This window comes from Megalops cyprinoides, chromosome 7 (genome assembly GCF_013368585.1).
Source record: "Megalops cyprinoides isolate fMegCyp1 chromosome 7, fMegCyp1.pri, whole genome shotgun sequence".
In the NCBI taxonomy this organism is placed as follows: domain Eukaryota; kingdom Metazoa; phylum Chordata; class Actinopteri; order Elopiformes; family Megalopidae; genus Megalops; species Megalops cyprinoides.
This window is the reverse complement of record NC_050589.1, coordinates 30,073,207-30,093,336: the sequence shown is the minus strand read 5'-3', so window position 1 is coordinate 30,093,336 and position 20,130 is coordinate 30,073,207. Positions and strand designations below refer to the sequence as shown.

The 20,130-nt window shown below is 43.5% G+C and overlaps 3 protein-coding genes across 4 annotated transcripts in view; all 3 read left to right on the top strand.

Moving 5' to 3' along the window:
* Positions 1-1,305, top strand: part of LOC118780555 (arf-GAP with coiled-coil, ANK repeat and PH domain-containing protein 3-like) — a 91,696-nt gene extending 90,391 nt beyond the window's left edge. Inside the window, exon 25 of the mRNA XM_036533120.1 lies at positions 127-1,305. Within this exon, the coding sequence (XP_036389013.1) occupies positions 127-233 (107 nt within the window). The 3' untranslated portion in view covers positions 234-1,305. The remainder of the gene's footprint in view (positions 1-126) is intronic.
* A 2,590-nt stretch (positions 1,306-3,895) lies between these two features.
* On the top strand, positions 3,896-6,658 carry ube2j2 (ubiquitin-conjugating enzyme E2, J2 (UBC6 homolog, yeast)). The gene is given in 6 exon segments (XM_036534262.1): positions 3,896-4,017; positions 4,331-4,376; positions 4,823-4,944; positions 5,359-5,521; positions 5,918-5,998; positions 6,368-6,658. Coding segments are annotated over 6 exon segments (825 nt in total).
* Positions 6,659-8,784: 2,126 nt separating this feature from the next.
* On the top strand, positions 8,785-19,324 carry hipk1a (homeodomain interacting protein kinase 1a). Of its 2 annotated transcripts, XM_036533217.1 has the most exons (17): positions 8,785-9,016; positions 9,339-9,434; positions 10,082-10,815; positions 11,260-11,633; positions 12,155-12,278; positions 12,425-12,544; positions 13,012-13,098; positions 13,722-13,903; positions 14,590-14,740; positions 15,222-15,426; positions 15,828-15,946; positions 16,424-16,581; positions 16,772-16,942; positions 17,195-17,380; positions 17,654-17,865; positions 18,067-18,197; positions 18,694-19,324. In XM_036533217.1, exons 3-17 carry the CDS (start codon positions 10,084-10,086, stop codon positions 19,084-19,086), a joined length of 3,345 nt encoding a protein of 1,114 aa, XP_036389110.1. In that variant the 5' UTR covers positions 8,785-9,016; positions 9,339-9,434; positions 10,082-10,083; the 3' UTR covers positions 19,087-19,324. The 2 variants fall into 2 exon arrangements, with proteins under 2 accessions (XP_036389110.1, XP_036389112.1); XM_036533219.1 differs by lacking the exon at positions 9,339-9,434.
* The last annotated feature ends 806 nt before the right edge of the window (positions 19,325-20,130 follow it).

Here is a 20,130-nt window from a genome sequence, read left to right as displayed (position 1 = left end):
ACTAAATTATCTTTAATTTAGTAAATTAAAATTAAATTAAAGACGATGACTACTTATGAACCAACCCATGAGTTGGTAGAGGGCCTTCCGCTGGAGCCACACGTGACCTTTTCCCCTCCGTTTCAGGCGACACCACGTACCTGGACATCTTTCGTGAGTTTTCTCACATGGCGTCTCACGACCCTGAAAAGCTGAAGCGCAGGAGCGTGCATTTCCGCCACTCTTTCAGGTAGCCTCGCGCGGACAGAAAGCCTGTCTCTGTTCCTGAAGACCGCCTCCCTCATTGTCATAGCGGACGCTCCCAAGAGGTCCCAGTCCGCCCGTCCACACCCGGCCAGTATCGGGCTACGTGCCTGAGACTGCGGGAGTTTGTTGTCCCTGTCTGCACAGTTATGATTTGGATTGTTTTTATGGTCTCTGAAATCAGTCTTTGAGATGAAATGTCACTTAAACATCTCACATGTCTACAGAATACTCTGAACCAGTCAGCTTCAGATTGTCATAATGATAAATTCCTGAACGTGAATTCTTTTTGAACAAAATACTAAATAAGGAGTGATATAAACCCCTTAGTGAATGGTCATCTTTTCTAATCACACACAATGGTTATAATCATTTATAGGAAGCATAGGGTCACTGCATGAACATATGACAGGATGGGGGATATGTGACTTGCAGTTGTTGCTATTGTATAGAAGTGTTTGTTGCATTTGTATATCAAATCATTTTAATGTCCATCTTTAAGATTTCAATTCAAGCTTTATGGGGATTGGCGGGCCTCTTCCTCCATATCTTGCATCCTGTTTTTTTGCTGTACTTTTTCATTCTCTGGGCTTCCGTCCTCGGAAAGTTAATCCTCCACAGCCAGCAATTAATGTCCTCTCAATGCTGAAGAAGCACTGAAAAAACATCATGTGTCCTCTGGTTTCATGTCCCCTGGGAGTTAGAGTTTGCGAGGCCAAATGTGAGCCAGTGTGCCAATTCTGTTGAGGTCTCTATTCCAGTGCAAGTTTTCTCATTGTCTCACAGGAATCTGCCACTGTATTTCATTCTGAATGGTCGGTGTATGCTCAGCAAGACAGTTATGAAGAGATCCTGAGTGACTCAGATGGTAAAGGTGCTTGTTTCAAGCCCAGGCTGAAACATATGGTCTGGTTTCAAAACCAGATGTGTCAATTGGCAGAAAATATTGCATGCATCCTGCCATGACAAATGAATTTTCATTCATTTGGGATGAGCACATGGAGTCCCATGAATTACTCAAATGATATCAAGAGGATGTGCCTGTCCTCTGGTGGCATTTTCCCCCAGTGTACTATGGGACTTTTAGTGTGAAAAATAGTTCATAAACAGTGGGAATGTATGCATATTGGAAGATTGCACATGCCTCACTCTGTGTTCCTGCGTGAGGTCAGTGGTGGTTATGGTGATGAAGAGCTTAAATGCATAATTGTCAAGCACCAAAGTTGGATGAAAAATATAATATACAAAAAAATATATAAATAAGGGTGAAGTTACCAAGCATACATTGTGCCATGCATCTATCTATTTTTTTCTCTTTAATGCTTGTTGCCAGTTGTTTTTCACTTATTTTAACCAGTCTGTGTAATGCTGACAGATATGTAGCCTGGCAGCTTGGTGGAAAATAATTTGCTCTATTCTAGCTCAGTCTGCTAACTGAAGTTCTAGTTGTTCAATTAATACTGGTTGTAATCTCAATGTGTTCTGTACTCATCCTCACATTCTGCATCTAGTAGGTTTGCATCCAAAGGTCTCTTTGTGGATTATTTTCATCTTGAATGGAATTTCTTTAGTATTTAGATGTTATCACATCCTGTTGGTAACACAAAATAAAAACTGTATTCTTAGGATTTTAAATTCAAATATTTCAACATGTATTTCTGAGCAGGTGAACATGTATTCAGTCAAGTTTCCCTCACACCTTTTTATTTTTCAAACATAGGCAAAGCATAGGTGATCATTAATTTGCATGTGTTTGGTATTGTCTGTTTTCTCTTTTTTATTGTAAACTATACATGAAAGACGGTGATTTAATATGACTATGCTGGTGTAGTCTTAATGTTTGTAATTTCTGTGTAAAAATGTTCTAAATGATCTATATTATAAGGTGAAATACAAATAATGTACATAAACATTTTACACATAAAATGTTAATATATGTCAAAACGAATGGTATTTTGTAATATAAATGTGAAGGCCTCCAAATAAGCCTTTATGGGATGAAAATAAAGAATGATTTTACTGAAAGGGTTTACTGTCTGTGCTTTCTTGTGGTCTGGACACATTTTTACATGTCCTCTGTGTTCTCATTAGTAGTCACCATAATATTGTGACAGTATAGTATGTTGCAGTGTTACTAACACAAAAAGAATTTATATGCAAACTGACAGTAAAGGCTTACATTAACAGTTGATGTTGATAACAGTTGATAATGACAATTGACAAGAGGTACAGCAGTGGCTAATCCTGCTGGTTTTGTTTTCTGTTCATGCCCCAGCCCTCAGAATGACCTTGCTGGGTAAATGTCATCCAGCTGCAGTAAGTTGACTTAAGAATCACAACCCACTCTGTTTTGCAAAAGCAAAGGTGAGCTATGGAGGAGTCCTCAGGTGCCGTCAGATTCAGCGCTGATATAATGAGACAGTGAAAGGTCAAGTTTGACGAATTCTGTTCCAAGAGCCTCGGGATGCTCTCTTCATGTGTGCACACACTGACATGACATTCCTGGTTGGTTGTTTATAGTTTTTCCAACTGTCCTTTCCATGTCACACCTTGAGATCCTCATCAGGGTGTTAACTTAAATCCCCATTTTACCCTGATAAGCAGAACCATTGGCACTACAACTTACACTGTCTTATGGTTTGTCTGGTGTGTCAAGACTAAACGCAACCAATTCTATATTAATTTTGTTTGTTCTTGAATCAAAGTATGGTACTATTTCTTCTCTTGTTTCCCTTGACTTCTCATGGGTCCATTGTGTAAGAAGATAAACAGTGACCCCTCGTGGTGTTCCAACACACACACATTTGGCAGGCACGTGTATGCGCTTCATACTCATGGGGTTAATAAACACTGCTGTCAATGCACATGTTGACATCTTGATCACTCCTGCATGATTTCTAATTTTAAATCTCAGTTTCCATGGCCACAATATATAGCTACATGCTTTAATATATAGCTCATGCTTTAATACGAGTCCAGCCGTTTTTGTTTGTTTTTACACAAAGAAAACCTATCTGACCTTGTAATATATGATTCTGAAGTTGCTCGCACCCAAGACTTCCACAGGACACAGCTCATAGAAATCTAATATATTGGGAAAAGGCCAAGCAATAGTTGGACTGACGATTCGACCGTGCTGCTATAAATCTCTTTGGTTTGACACACCAATAATATTAAAACTGACAGAGGCACGTGACATACTGGACAAGCCGTTAAATTAGCAAAGCAATCCAATACCTTAATGCATTTTAAACTGAGACCAAATCCAACTAGCTGGTGTTCAGTAAATCATTTTACAATGAACAAATCTTTCTTTTTACTATAGGTTAATTGTTGATCAGAATTAGCAAGCTAGCTGCAACATGGACATTATCATTTTCTGAAATAAAAAAGAAAGCGGGCAATTTTTTTGGCTGACTGCAAGAACGTTGGCGAACGGACCTCCAGTTTAACAGAAGATACTGTAATTCGTTTAACAGCTAGAATATACTTTTGACTTAAGATATGTCCCTTCTTTAAACATGGTTGTTTAATTGTGTAATATATCTGAATATATGTGCTTGTCGGTTAGCTGTTGATTATTAAGTACACACATTTTTGTATGATAATATTTACGTTTTTGTACATATTCACTTATGTTTTATCATTTGAGATGAGCAACAAGAGAGCACCAACTACAGCTACGCAGAGGCTAAAGCAGGACTACCTTCGCATAAAGAAAGACCCAGTGCCTTATATCTGTGCAGAACCCCTCCCCTCTAATATTTTGGAATGGTAAAGCTGGAGCTGCTCTCTACAAAGATATAGTGAAGGCCATACAGATGGGCTGCTGCCTGTCTTATATTATACTCTTTATTAAGTTAATTGAATTTGATTAAATAAAATTGCACCATAAATGTGCTCTTGCTGGAATGCAGGATGTAATGAAATTTTGGTATACTATACTATACTATATATTTTGGTCACTGGTATAATGTAATGCCGGAGGCAGCATGGGTGGGCACTGCACCTGTCACAAATATTTACAGAATAACTGGGGTTTGGAATTGTTTTACACGCTAACTCTTCTGCTTTTTTCAAATTATAGGCACTATGTTGCACGAGGACCTGAGAATACCCCTTATGAAGATGCAGTGTTTTTCTTTTTTGAAATGTGTTTATTATTATTTTGTTGTTTTCATTCATTTATAACCCCTGTGCATGGGCACCACCATTCACTCTCCACAGTTTTAGTGAATTGATGGGAGGCAGTGAATTGCTCAGCAGACAGATGCATCGTATAGAGAGCTTAATTCTCAGGTGTCGTCTCAGGAAGTGTCTGGACACTTGATGAGCAGGGCAAGTGTGAGAGACAGGCCCCAAATCAAGGAAAATGAATGAAATAGACATATATGGTTCTCTCTTAAAGTTTAGTACTCCAAGGTAATTTTTTCGATGTAAGACATTGATAAGACATTGATAACACATTGTAACGTGCATATTATTTGTCTAAATCTTTAACTGTTATTCTAAAGCTTGTTAAAAAATGGGTGTCTTTTGTTCATTAGCATTGCCTTGTTCTGCCATATGTAATAACAAGTTTTTTCATTTTTTTGTAGGTGGCTATTATCATGGCAAACTCATATTCCCACGAGAATTTCCTTTCAGACCTCCTACCATATACATGATAACACCAAACGGGAGATTTAAGTGCAGTGTAAGGTAAGAAAAGACACTTCAGGAGTGGCCAGAATTAGAACAGTATGTAGATCAGGCCTTCCATTTTGCAGTCTATTCTCCTGCATTTATCCCCTCAAGCCTGAAGATGAAATAATTCTTCATAATTGACTCCTTACTGAGAAATCCTGTACTGCATCCCCATTATCTTTACTTTCTCAAAGTTAATTCAAACTCATACTGTGTTGTCACGCATATATCAGGTAATTAATACTGTAGGGAGCACAATAATTGACTCCCTTACCACCATCTAGTGGCTCTAAAGAACTTTTGCCTTGTTAAATTTGAAATTCACGCTAGATGTATCAATGTCAGCATTTAGTGTTTAGTATATTTTTTGATTATATTGCTGTTTAGAGCAATTGCTTGTTCATGCTGAAGCTCCCTTCCCTTTCCTAGGTTATGCCTCTCCATCACAGACTTTCACCCTGACACATGGAACCCTGCACGGTCAGTCTCCACCATCTTAACTGGCCTCCTCAGCTTCATGGTGGAAACGGGCCCTACCCTGGGCAGCATTGAAACCTCAGACTTCACTGAAAGTTGAACTGCAGCTTTTCTTGTGGATATTTGCTAATGCTTTTGCAACATGTTATGTGACCTGTCCTTTCAGAGCTGGCATTTTTCAATCAAAGGCAGCCAAATTAAGAACTGTGGCAAGAGATAACAGCATCAGCTTCTTAATAGGACACTGTGAAATGGGCAGAATGGAGTTTTGGAATCACTTAACCACTGTCATTTAATGGCAGCATTCTCTTTGAGAGAGGATTAAATGCTCATTTTTTTCTTGTCTATTTAAACTCTGTAAGACAGTATTACAAACATGCCACAAAAAATGAATGCTCTGAGAGCAGCAGTGGTTCCCTACAAACTGCATGAATTCTGAGTCTCAGATTTCAACTCTGCATTGTTATATTTTTCTGACATTAATGGCTTTTTGTGTGTTTCCCTTATCTAGAAACGACAACTTGCAGCTCAGAGCTTGGCTTTCAACCTCAAGGACAAAGTTTTCTGTGAGCTGTTTCCTGATTTTGCTGAAGTAAGTACTACTTGCACAAAGAAGATTTTTTTTTGTGGCCGGTCAAGTGTGTAGAATTTTACACAGCTTGTTTTGGCAGTCCATTAAAAGGTCACCTGCAGAAGTTCAGTGATAGTTTTACCAACTGAACCATATCCTGTTTTTTGGTTTGGCGTAAATATCAGTGCAGGTATGGAACCATATTGCTTGCCATATGCTATGCTCAACCATCCCAAAGATATTTTTCTGTAACAACCGCAAATGGCAGCAATATGTGCCATGAACAGGTGTGGCATGTTATAACCAAAAATTAATGTTTCCCATCCAAGTAGAGCATAGATACTGTATGTGTGTGTGTGTGCTTACATTGTCCCTGCGGCCCTCCCGTAGGAGATTAAGGAGAAACTAAGAGTGCAGGAAATGCTGAGCACATGCCCTCATGTTCTACCCCTCCCTGATGTGGTGCCTGATGGGGGAGTCCACCATGCCAAGAACAGGCTCCTAAGACTAAACAGGTGCTTGCCCATGGTCACTGGTGCTGCCAATTGCCCCAATCAGGAGCAGGCCCACCGCAACCACAGACTCCTGGGCGGAGCCTTACCAAACCTGTTTGTCATTGTGGGATTTGCCGCCTTTGCCTTCACAGTCAAGTATGTGCTGCGAAGCATAGCACAGCAGTGAAGAGACCAAGAAGACAATAGGTCCCAGCCTTGCCCTCTAGATTAAAGTGGGAGTGGTCCTCTTTTGCTGAATGTTACAGAACTAAATCAAAAAAGGAAAGGGGTGGTCCTATAGGGTTGAGGAAAGGAGGGCACTGAAATGAGGAAGAGCCTCAGTATTCCTGCAAGTGCTGCTGGAATGAGAAATCCACCACAGATTGGCTCATGAGTATGAGGATGGTCACCACTGTTCCATTCATTTATGTCTGTAATTTGCGAAAGCAGAGCAACTTTTTGTCTGTCTGTCTTTATGAAACCTTATTTAGTAATGTGGGAGTAAGTCTTCACAAAACCAACAATTATTTGGGCTAAAATTTGATGTTACTGATTTTTTGGACAAATAAAAAGACATGTTGATTGGTTCATAGCAGAACAGTATGATTGGTTTAGAGCAGTCATTGATACCACCACCCATTTGGTGGTTCATGAAGCCTCACTCTCTCTTTACCACTTGTACTGTCTGTTAAGCTGTATGCAGAACATGTGCAACATGTTTTTGCTTCTCCAACCTCAATTTTGTCAGCAGATAAGTTGCATCAGAAAATCTGTCACAGTGGATAAGACTGTGTCCTTGCCCCTCCTGCCAGATTACATCACTGGTCATTTACAAATATTCAGAACGTTCCCTTTTTTGTTTTGTGTTTTACTTGGATTAAACAATGGTCAACTGAACGACAAGTTTTGGAGAGCAGCACAGTTAATAAAATGACTGGAATATATGATATATATGATGGGCCTGTAGTTCAATCCTGACGTGCAGTTCATTGTTAAGTACTTGTGATACTGTTCTTGAAAATGAGAGTAAGGGCTGATAGTTATGGAATAGCTGAACGTTAGACTAATGGGGCACACCTGCTCACAGTACTCGCTCGCTGTGCTCTTGGTAACCCTGCAGTTTACTGTATCTGTAAGCAGCATATCTGAACTGCCCCTCTATGGAAACTCTGGCTATTTAAAGTGTATAGACTGTCAAATGTACATCTGCATCACTGTCATCCAGCATCTTCTGAGCTGAAATGAAATATGTCCAGCACATGTGCCAGGGATGCGATGTACACACATAACACCCCATTATAAACCTTCTGATGCTAAATTCAGATTGCTGTCAGCCACTTCCAGGTGTGATCAGTTCGATGAAGAGGTTCAAGGTTTTATTTTAGTAAACAATGTCTGAAAAGATGCATCTGTGTTGGAGAATTTTAAGGCGTAAGCATTTGTGCAATATTTCAGTGATTTAAAATAAATATGAATAACTAATGACATATATTTGTAGGATTTTTTTGGTGTGTTCATCTAACTCCTGTGATGGTAAAGAGCTATAAGGATGTAGTGGAAAGTGTCCCATAGGTGTAGCTCTAAACTGGGAGGTGTGCAGTCCCCATCCTGCTGAACTTAAATGTTTGTAGGCACTGGCACTGTTGGTATGGAGTGTATATCCATATCTACACCTTCCATGTGAAAAAATACAACTGGCCTTGCAGATTTGTTTTACACTGTTGCCAGTCAATAAGAGGGAACCAGCATGCCCATATTAACCAGATAAGAACAAAACTTGATTTTAAAGACTAAAATACTCTGAGATCCCTATCTCGTGGAGACATAGCTTGTGTTTGGTGTACTTTGAAAAATTAAAAACATGTCAAAAAAAAAAAGCATTCCACGTGTTTTTTTTTTTTTTTTTTTTTTTGTCTTTTCTTAAACTGAGCCAAATCAACAGCAATCGATAACAGTTTATAAACATCGTTTGGTGCTTAGATTGTCTTGAGAATATGGGTGGGCAAAATAATTTCCTGTCCTCCCGGATCTCAGTTGTTACATTTTCATGATACAGTACATTAGATAGACGGCGTTTTTAGTGTTAAAAACACCGATCTGAACATTAGAACTTAAAATAGTACAGTTGTGTTTCTGTGTAGCTACTGGGCTAACAGCAGTCATTCTGTATCAGCAGTTAATAAATGACAATCGTAGAAATTTAAAATAAGGTAGTGATGTGTGATGGAGTTGCTACAAACTGTTCGTGCGCTTATTTTCCTTAATTTACGGTACAGGAAATACGACTGGTGTTACTGACAGGGCTGTGGGCTCTTCCTGTGGATGCCGATTATTCCTTTATCTGTGTTTATTTTAGACTGTCAACATATCGTTTTAATGTATTGACAGCGCTGTAAGCGTGTTGTCCTAAATGTGTAGATCTACACTGTTGTGATTATGTCACGGGTATATGTGTCGTGAGAAATATATGATGCCTTAATCGGAGAGTTGGGAAATCCGATGACAGAAGAACGCGTCTTCGAGGTTACAAAACTCGGGTAGCTTGGTAGGTAGCTAATATTCGCTGCTGCCATCATTGAATTGTCTTTATAACCAAACAATATAATGTTAATGTGTCTTAGCTATATGGATTACTGTTTTGTTGCTGGCTAGCGAGCGATTAAGTATAATTCACTCGAGTCTATGGCTGCGTGTCAGCTAGCTTGCTAACGTTAGTAGCTAGCGTTACCATTTTGCTGTAACTACGCCAGTGATGCTTCTTAAATTCCAGCTAAGAAATAGCTAGCTTGCTAGCTAGCGAGTCCAGACAGCTTGTTCTGTTAACGTTAGCTGGGGAGCTAAATGTAATCTGTCATCTGACTTTTCAGGACAGGATGCATTTTGGTGAAAAGGTGTCAGTTAAAGAACGCAGCACAGCTTCAATCTGGAGTTGACGTTAGCTACCCTGCTCACTAATTGAGTTGGTAAGTAGGTAGTGAGAGTTATCGATATTTTTGGTCGAAAGAAAGACGCTGAACTATTAAATCCACTACGTGTTACTGTAGTTGGAGTCTGATTGAGACGCAGTTGAACTAATCTATGTCCACAGTTACTGTACTCTGCTTTTCCACTGTTAGGTAATGTCAGCTAACCTTGCTAGTTTAGACTCATTTTCCGGTGTTTGCTGGCTGTTTTTATCCTAGGGAAACGGCCTTACACTGTTGTGTACACTGTTGTATACTGATTTGATTAACATTCTCCACTATTTTGGGGTGGAAGATTTTTTCTAGAACTAGTGTTCTGGATTTTACTCGGGTTGTTTCTTTGCTTTACAAATAAATACTCACTTCGATTTGTATCTTCACGCGCATTTTATTCTCCACGATTGTGTTGTGACTTAATACATAGCCGCGGCCATCGCTATTGCTAACAATCGATATCACAGTAAAATGGAACGCTTCTTTTCAGTTATGCATACTTGTTTACTGCAGACAAAGGGCAGAAGCTAGCTTTATGAAGTGATCACTGATCCGTTTGGAGTGTTAGTTTTTCGATGGTTTTAAGATGCCGAAAGGTGTGCCCATGCAGTTTACACGCTGGTTGACATCCGCCTGCTTCATCCTCTACCCAGGTATGGCGGCCCAGCGTCAGCCGTTCTCCTCCCCTTCGGTGTCCTCCAGTGCGTTTTGCCGTGTGAAGAAGCTGAAGGTGGAGAGCTGCACGTGGGATGTAGCAAGCCAGTCGGGTGAGAGGAAATACTACCTGCCCTGCCAATCTCAGGGAAACGCCGCCCCCTCCGCGACCTCCGGCTTCAACCCTGCCCACAGCTCAGCCAATGTGAATTTCCGTCCAGCCGGGGGTTCTGGGGGCAACATTGTGGTGCGGGCTGCCGACAGCACCGGGAGCCTGCCCGGGCCCTCCTCTTCGACCTCTTCGTCGTCGTCCTCCTCCTCCAGTTGCCGTGTCAATGACGAAACCTCCCCCAAGCAAGGAGACCTCTACCAGATGCAGAGCGGCCTGAAACGCAAGAGGGAGGAGGTGGAGAGCAGCGACAGTGTCCAGATCCTCGAGGAGCTCTCCGCCCCCGTGCCCTCCAACCGGGCCGGTGGGGGCGGGGCCACGGCCCAGTCCATTGCCCACTCCGCCTCCACCACCAAGAGCAGCACCTCCCACAGCGAAGGGGACTACCAGCTGGTACAGCATGAGATATTGTGCTCTGTGTCCAACAGCTATGAGGTGCTGGAGTTCCTGGGCAGAGGCACTTTTGGGCAGGTGGCTAAGTGCTGGAAACGTGGCACAAACGAGATCGTGGCCATCAAAATCCTCAAGAACCACCCCTCCTACGCTCGACAGGGTCAGATTGAGGTAGGCTCAACGTAATGCCAATGTAATGCCATGCCATGATTTTATAGAGTGGTGCCAAGCTGCTTACAAGGTTATTTTCACTACTCCAGTGAAGTGTATAATCTGAAAGTAAAATTACCCTTTAGTTTAATGCATAAATGTGAATACTAGCTAAATTCTTCCCATGATACAACATCAGAACATCAGCAGTTCAGCATCTTATGTCAGGGCCTCTCAACCCTTGTGCTAGGGTGCTTTAAGTGTGATGGGGAGCAAAGATGCTGGTAGATACTGGTAAATTTGATTGTACAGCTTTGATAGGTTTGAATCAGATTGTTAAAACTTGGGGTTAAAGGAAAACCGAAAGATGCTGGGTTAGGGTTAGGATTAGGGTTAGGGTTATTTCAGGTGCTAGGGGATCAGGCTTTGCGTCTTTTAAGATGGGCAAAATCTTGCATCTCCCAGGTGAGCATCCTGAACCAGCTGAGTGCGGAAAATGCCGACGAGTTCAACTTCGTGCGCTCCTATGAGTGCTTTCAGCACAAGAACCACACCTGCCTGGTGTTCGAGATGCTGGGGCAGAACCTCTACGACTTCCTGAAGCACAGCAAGTTCAGCCCGCTGCTGCTGAAGTGCATCCGGCCCGTCCTGCAGCAGGTGGCCACCGCCCTCATGAAGCTCAAGAGCCTGGGTCTCATCCACGCCGACCTGAAGCCAGAGAACATCATGCTGGTGGACCCGCTCCGCCAGCCCTACCGGGTCAAGGTCATCGACTTTGGCTCCGCCAGCCACGTTTCCAAGGCTGTGTGCTCCACCTACCTGCAGTCCCGCTACTACAGGTGAGTCCAGAGCAGCCTCTTGCGCATCCCTGTCTCTCGCTAATGAAATTTCAGAGGTGCCAGTGTGACAGTGGGGCTATTGTCCACTGCAGACTGAAGACCCACATCTTGGCTTCTTTACCCAGTTGGAAGATATACATTTTGTCCCTTGTATATTACTGTAGATTATTATTGCACTTTGACACTAGTTATTGATTTGATATACTGATTGATTGATTTTTAAATGATTTTAGCACTGTTTATGTGCTCAGTATGGCACTGTTTAATAGCGTACTATGGGACAGACAGACACATGTCCAGATGTGCTCTCTGGTTTTCTGTGTGTGCAGTTGTTCATGTGTACTTATTTTATGTACTCTGCATCTTTGGTTTGTAATTTGCTCTGAATAAGAGCATCTCTTAAATGTTGAAATAAAATGTATGTGTTTAGCTCTGATCCAGAATCTGACATAAAAGTTCACTCCAGCCCAGGCTTTGTTACCCGGAGTCTCTCCTGACTTTGTTGTGATGCACACATACAGGGCCCCTGAGATTATCCTGGGCCTGCCTTTCTGTGAAGCCATCGACATGTGGTCTCTCGGCTGTGTCATTGCTGAGCTTTTCCTGGGCTGGCCCCTGTACCCAGGAGCCTCTGAATATGACCAGGTCAGTAAGCCACTGGACTCCCTCCCCGTCAAAAGAACAGTCCTTATCTGTCCATATGTATACAGAGTATTGTGTGTAGCTGTCCTCTGAGCTCAGGTAGGCAGTGCAGAGGGAAGGGGATGTGACTTTGCGCTGTGCTGTTCCAGATCCGCTACATCTCCCAGACCCAAGGCCTGCCAGCTGAGTACCTCCTGAGCGCAGGGACCAAGACCAGCCACTTCTTCAAGAGAGGCGCCGCTTCCAGCTACCCGCTTTGGAGGCTGAAAGTAAGTGGATGTCTTTGAGCCTGTGGTGTACTGGACAGGGGTCAGCTGCATGTCAGCTCTGTAAGGAAATGTATGTCACGGGAACAGGGTGGCTGAAATCATAGACCTCTTCTGTTCTTACCCATGTTTTGTACCAAGAGTCCAACACGCCAATGTGAGGCTTCAGAGGGTTTGTCATGTTTTTGACCCTGATTAGATCTCATCATCACGGTCCTCTTGACCTGTTAAGGTCAACCTGTAAAACTGCAGCCACAGCTAGTTATCCCAGGAGTACAGAGGACAAACTTGTGTATTCATCCCCCCTAGGAATAAATACCCTGATCCTGTTATTGGTTCTGAACAGATGTTGCCTCTCTCTATGCTCCTTATAGGACCCTTTACTGTAACCAGCACCCCCAGCTTTGTAAAGACCTATTTTTGCACTGTTTATATTCTATTTCTGTTTATATTCTCTTTGCTCTTTTTAGACACCAGCAGAACACGAGGCAGAGATGGGGATTAAGTCAAAGGAAGCTCGAAAGTACATTTTCAACTGTCTGGATGATATGATGCAGGTAAAGGCTGACTGGCTGTCACTAAATGCTAAGCATGTGATCAGTGCTGTTTAGCAAGGCTTGGTTTGAGTGTTTAATATTGATGGTTGATAGCCATTTGGAAGAGAGTCTTTTCCCCTGGTGTAGTTTTCTCAGTTTGTTTCAAGGCATGTTCCCTAGCGTGATCAACGCTATTAGAGAATCAACAGCTGTGTTTGGATTACATTAACTGCATACAAAGGCACACACATGGGCACGCGCACAACGCAATGACTAACTTGTGTCCGTGAGTAGAATTTGGGAAGTAGTCATTCTCAGAGCTGCTACACTGTTGCATTGAGCTTGTTGTGCTGTTTTTCCACATTCATACTGAAATCCTTCAGCGGAAGCACAGCCACAAAGAAAATTGGACAGTTCTTAATTTGGCTGAGTAGGTGTGGGTGAATCATTTTCCTCATTGCATGCTCACTTTTGATTTGCTGCTTATTGAGAGACTTTGGAGCCATTGGCTCAGAACTAAATCCACATGTACTTGAAAAAAAAAAAAAGAAGAGAGAGAAAAAGAGCACCCTGTCAAAATGGAGCCAATGATACAATCTTCAGTGGTGTCCCCTGTGTCTGTCCTGCGTACCCCTCCCCCGTAGGTCAACATGACGAAACTGGAGGGGACGGACATGCTGGCGGAGAAGGCGGACCGGCGGGAGTTCATTGACCTGCTGAAGAGGATGCTGACGCTGGACGCAGAGAAGCGCATCACGCCCATGAAGACGCTGACACACCCCTTCGTTACCATGGCGCACCTGCTCCACTTTCCCCACAGCTCACAGTAAGCACTGCGGAAACCCCACACTCCTCCCTCCCCTTCATCCCATCCCGTCAGTGTTAGTATTGGGTGTAGGACTGTAAGCAGAGGGCTGCAGGTTTGATTCCATGGTGGGGTACAGCTTTTGTGTCCTTAAAGAAGGTCTGTTCCCTGGTTTGTGATGCGTATATCCAGGAGTAAAAATACATTATCTGTACACTTTGGTTTATGTAAGTCCTCCAAGATAGGAATGTCTGCCAACTCCATAGGTAATAATTATGATGGTAATGTAATTCATGGTTGTAAGGTGTCCTCACTCTTTTGAAGATTATAGTTTCCACTCCTGAAAAAGTGGTGCCAGGTCATGTGAATTCTGATCAGTTTGGTATCAATGAATCAGAATGGCCTTGGCAGATGAACTTCTTTAATCAGATCATTAGCTTCTAGTATGTCAGTTTGGAAATGGAAATGCTTAATAGCCTTCTGTTTGTAACAGATAGCATCATGCTTACTAACAGGATTGTTTCCAGGGAGTTCCGCCTTATTCTTCCATCCCTTTGTACTGGATGTTCTCGGGTTTTTTCTAAATCATCAGTCACAGATTAAACTGAGCTTTAGCAGAGCTCTTTCCCCTGTCTGTCCAAAACCATGTTAGTCCCAGACTGTTCAGATTTTGGCTCATTTACACTGTTTGTTCTGACCCCGTGTAGCGTGAAGTCCTGCTTCCAGAACATGGAGGTGTGCAAACGGAGGTGTGACGCCTTTGACAATGGGAAGAACCTGTTCTCCAGCAACACCAACCCCAGCGCTGCTGCCAACCTCACCGTCACTTTCAGCAGCCAGCTCAACCAGCACAGCCAGGTGAGACAGTGAGACATCCGAAAAGCAGCTGGCTGTGCCCTCACATCTGAAATCGCCTCATTCCACAAAACACTTTCTCTTTGAGTGAGGTCCTTCACTGATAAAATACAGATGACCCTAGTTGACAACTGGTTAATTATCCCAACCTGCTTTATGTGCATTTACTTTTTAAAATAAACACTTTCTGTACAGCTCTTAAACCGTATGGATCTGTATGGACTTCTTAAACATACGGATCCCCTCATAATCATACTCCCAGTTCTGTCTCTACAGCAGTTATTCATGCAGTGATACCAGCTGGCTGAATCTGTAATGGAAAATTTTGAGTACAAATGTTCCTTCCTAGCTGTTTCCACGGCAACTGAACAAGCACATCCTAAGTTAGGCTGATTCCACTCCTTGTGGCGTGTAAAATGGTGTGTCATAGCTAAAATGCAGACAGTGGTCATGGTTACGTCTCATGCTCATTTCCTTTGGACAGGTGGGAGCAGGCGACGGCCAGTCCCTCTCCCACGGCAGCAACGTCCCGTTGCTCGGTTACCAGCCAGCCCTCTACCAGCAGGCCACGATCAACATCCCCGGCCTCGCCCAGCAGAGCGTCCCCCTGTCGGTCCGCCCCCCGCAGCTGTGTCCCCAGACAGAGCCCTTCCAGCAGACCCTCATCGTCTGCCCCCCGACCATCCAGGGTAAGAGGCCTCTCCTTCTGAGGCAAAATGGCAGCATAGAGCCAGTGGTTTGGATCCCAAACTTGGCACTGTGGTTTTAACCCCTAGCAAAGCATGCCACAAACATTGGCCATGTTATAAACTTTTAACTGTGAAAATTAAGAATACATAAAGACGCAAATAATATAAAGGCCACTAGTACGAGCTTTTCTGCATAACATTTAACCTAGGGTTGAAAAATCTGGGTTTCTAACCTTAACCTTTCCTTGGATGAGACACACAAAATAATGAATGCAACAAACCCTCATCCACCTGTTTAAGTTAAAGAGATGTTTGTTTCAGAAGTGAAAATACAGATGTACACCTGTCCATGATACATGATTTTGGCTGGTTAATCTGAGCTCTTGTCAAATTTCCTCTAGGCCTTCAGACCTCTAGTAAGCATTCTGGTTTCCCTGTGAGGATGGACAACTCTGTGCCCGTAGTTCCGCAGAACCAGTCCTCCCAGTCTGTTCAGATCCAGCCCAGCTTGCTCACACAGGTAAGAAAACTCATAACCCATATGTGTGTCTGATTCCTACTTCTATCATTTTTCTTAATTATTGACCTGAACCACAGTTAAACTACCTCTTAGAACAGTAGAATATGAATTTAATATAATTTTTATTGTCTTCTACAGTGTGTTGCAAGTGATGCAAATCAGATCTTTCACTTTATATCTGCTTTGACAAAAGCTCTGTCCAGCAGTGTTTTTTTTCATATGAAAAGAAAGAAGATGTTTGCATTCTCAGATTTCACTGGTCCCAAATTAAGCTTTCTAAGGCTTCCATTGGTTAAGGCTGCACATAATGGCGCATGAAAGCTTCAGTGAATGAAGAGATTAGGGACTTAGTTCCAGAAGATTTTACAACGCTGACACGTACCCTTCCACAAAGAGATGTTTGTAAAGCTGCAGTAAATGACACAGTTTTGTGTGTTGTGTTGTTTTGTGCTGTGCCGTGCTGTGCCGTGCCTCTAGCACGCGTGGCCGGCAGGCACTCAGCAGATCCTCATACCTTCCACCTGGCAGCAGATACCAGGCGTGGCCATCCACAACCCCGCCCACCCCATCATCACCGATTCGACAATGGGGGCTGTCCACTCCGACAGCTCCGCCCAACAGGTCCCCAGCTGGAGGTGGGTAGAGCACTGCAGATATTGAAGGCACAGATAAGCGCCCAGCCATAGACTGCAAATTTAGTGTAGGTTTCTGAATCAAAGTTGACTGTAGGCCCCGATTAGCTTCCAGAACGCAGTTCATCCTCTTCTTCTTTGTGGACAGTCTGAAAGCTGGTGCTCACAGCCAGGATGTACTGTCCACTTACAGGGGCTGCCAAGGCGGGCAGTACAACAGTTCCGTGCAGCAGACCTCGGTTCTGGGGGGTCATGTGTCCCTGGCGTCCTCCCAGACCGTCAACGTGGGCGCGAGAGCCCAGCAAGGGGGGGCGTCGGCGTCAGGGAAGAAGGCCAAGGCCCGCCATGCTGACTGCAGAGCCAGGTATAGCCATACTTAGACAGGAAAGGAAATTAAGGTTACAGCCAACAGACTAATCAGAAATGACAAACCTGTGATGGCTGTAGCCCTCCAAAAGCCTGTTAGTTTGTCGTAGCCCAGAATGAAACATCTTTTTTTGTTAGTGGGGAGGCTGATCACTTAGGTTTGTGTCATTCACATTTGGTGTCATTGCAAATCCAGTACAGTTAATTAAGACATGAGAGCACCCTGTTAACCTTTTGCTGTCTTCTGCAGACATCTGTCTTCACTGCAGTCTGCTATCCCGGTTGTGCGTGGCAGCCCTGTGCTAAACTGCCCCGCCTACAAAGCCACTCTGTCTCAGCCAATCATCATCTCCGACACGCCCAGCCCCGCCGTCAGCATCATCACCATCCGCAGCGACACGGAGGATGAGGACGATAGGAAGTTCCCCGCCGCGAGGTGAGCTCATTTCCTGTTCCTTCTGCAAAAACCACATATCATTAGGAAAGAGCTCAGAATGTCTGGTTATAGTGAGGCTGTGAAAGGTCAGGTCAGCACAGATCAGTCTGTCATTATTGGAGCAATAAGATCATTGTTTTATTGTTATAGGATGCACTGTTTGTCCCAAAACTGTAAGGTGGTACAGCATAGTCCTCGGGGCCACAATGTGTGAAGAAGATGCGTTTAATTGTTAAACTTTAACCTATAAGCCACTGTGCCTCTCTGCTGCAGCTGCGGCCTGAACCAGCGGACCAACGTCATCAGCTGTGTGACCATCCACGACTCGGATCAGCAGGACTCTGACTCATCCACCAGCAGTCCCCTGAGCCCCAAGCGTGGCCCCAACCAGACGGAGGCTTCAGTGCATCTCTCAAAGTCCCTGGACGTCATTGTGTCCTCCGTTAAAGCCCAGCTTGGAGAGGGTGGGGAATCCGTGGTACCAGGTGAGCAGGAGAGGCTTCAGCATGGAGAGGGCAGAGGCATTGAGAATATCTTAAAAACATAAATAACCTAGAGTGTGGGTCAACAGGAGTAGATTTAGCATGGATAACCTAGGGTGCTTGGGAATGACTGGATGACTCAATAACTAACCTGCATGACAATGAATTGAACTGAAAAATTATTTTTGTTGTGGCATCTTACAGGGCAGCCTCCAAATGTCTATGGTGTGCCTAAGAAGGGGGCGGCCCAACAGCTTTGTAGCTCAGGATCATCCAGCAGCGATCGCCACCACCAGGGGGTGCCCAGCCTGTCCCAGCCCCTGAACCTCAGTCAGGTAAGATCACCATAAATGACCCGTAGGACTCAAGTCCAAGTGCAGGGCCTTGAGTACAATCCAGGAAACAAAAAGTAAAAGATGAACCTTTAGCACTTTAAGACTACGTGTAGTTATCATATTGATCAAGTTATTAAAGGTTTACTGATTCTGCATGAACCCATCAGCACTGGGGTTTGGAATTCTGATTATATTTTAAACTTGGACCCTTAAGCAATTTATCAGCCCCGGAGAATAGGCTGGTGGAGAAGAAAGGAGAATTACAGGAGAATAGGCTGCACACAGTCAGTCTCACTTCTGCAGCATTTTTGTAATGTCAGATATGTTATGTGGGGATGATAACAGACAACCTATTTAAATATCCGTCACCACAATTAAAATGCCAAACCTCAAGTGAAGGGCATGCGTGTCAAAGAAAACTGAACTGACATAACCGTAGTGTCTCGGACAGTTATTTTGTCCTTCTACAGTGAGTAAGTTACGGTGTCTCCTCCAGGTCCAACCCTCTGTGACATCACAGTCTAAAGACAGAAATGGCGGTGCCGCTTTGCGCCATCAGCGCGTGTACCCCCCTGCTGCTTCCTCCAGCGGCCCTTACCGCCTGCAGGAGGCGTCCCTGTTCAGCTCCACCCCCAACCTCTACTCCTTCCCCACCGCCCAAGCCATGGACCAACTGCATGGCTCCACTCCCTCCTCTTCCTCCTCCTCCTCTTCCGCCATTAGAGCCCCCTACTCCTCGTTGGGCCTCCTCCAGTCAGACAACGGCGTGCGAATGGACAGGACCCGCTACCAGCATCGGTTTTCTGCCCACCCATACACCCGCTCTAATGTTGGTCACGGCTGCTACCAGCTCAGCCCCCGGAAACTTAACCAGCACCCCTACCTATGAGGAGCACGGAGGAACATTCGGCAAGCTGGAGAAGACCAACCCACCACGGCAGCCCCTGGAGACCAAGAGAGACCAGGCATACGAGAGGGGTGGCTGCATTGGTTTCACTGTTCAATGCAAGGACTACAATAACCTATTTTAAATTAGATACTTTTTATGTCAATTTTTAACTTGTTAGGATTAACCCTGTGTTAAGAATAATTTGAACTAAAATTGCTTTTAAGATTCAGTTTAAGACTTTAAGTAGTTTAAAAAATGTTGTCTTTTAATGGATATCTGACAAAATTGTTGTTGTTTTAATTTGCAGCAGAAATGCAGTGGTTCTGTTTGGTAGCTACATGCTTATTTGTAAAGCAAAGGTGACTCCTGACTAGTCTGAAACTAGTAGCTGTAATGCACACTAACCGTTTAGAGAGTGATTAATATGTGGATACCATGTAGCGGCTTCATATTCCTCCCCTTCTATTTTTTAGAGTTTTAGGTTATCCGAAGTCTGAATCGGCTTCACTTCACACATAGGCTACATCGAACGTCACTTTCCAACGTACTTTGAGGCAAAAGAATGATTGTATTGCTCATGGATCCATGATACTATGGATAATGCAAACAGGTCCCCTGTTGGCCTCTATACTGTTTACAGTATCCTAATTTGTAATCATTTAATAGTTTTACTTCTACACCTGTGTGTCGTGTGTTGTGTGTATTGCGAGTTTGGAAAACTCAAGTAACTTTTAGATAAAAGCCAGCTGATAATTATAGACCTTTTCCATCTGGGCTCTTGTCCGGCACTGAAAATTTCACACCTAAAAAGCCTGTTGTCACAATAAATGTAGTTGACAAACTGGAAATGGATGGAATGGGACAGCTTCACATCCTTGGAGACAACATTTATTCTACCATTGCATTGTATCATAATAAACATGGATAAATGTGCACAGAAATCACACTTGCAAAGATTTTTTTAAACTTAACTTTATGGAACCAAGAAAAACGGAATTGTTAACCAGTAGTGAACAGTAAAAAAGTAGATTGTCATGTCATGTG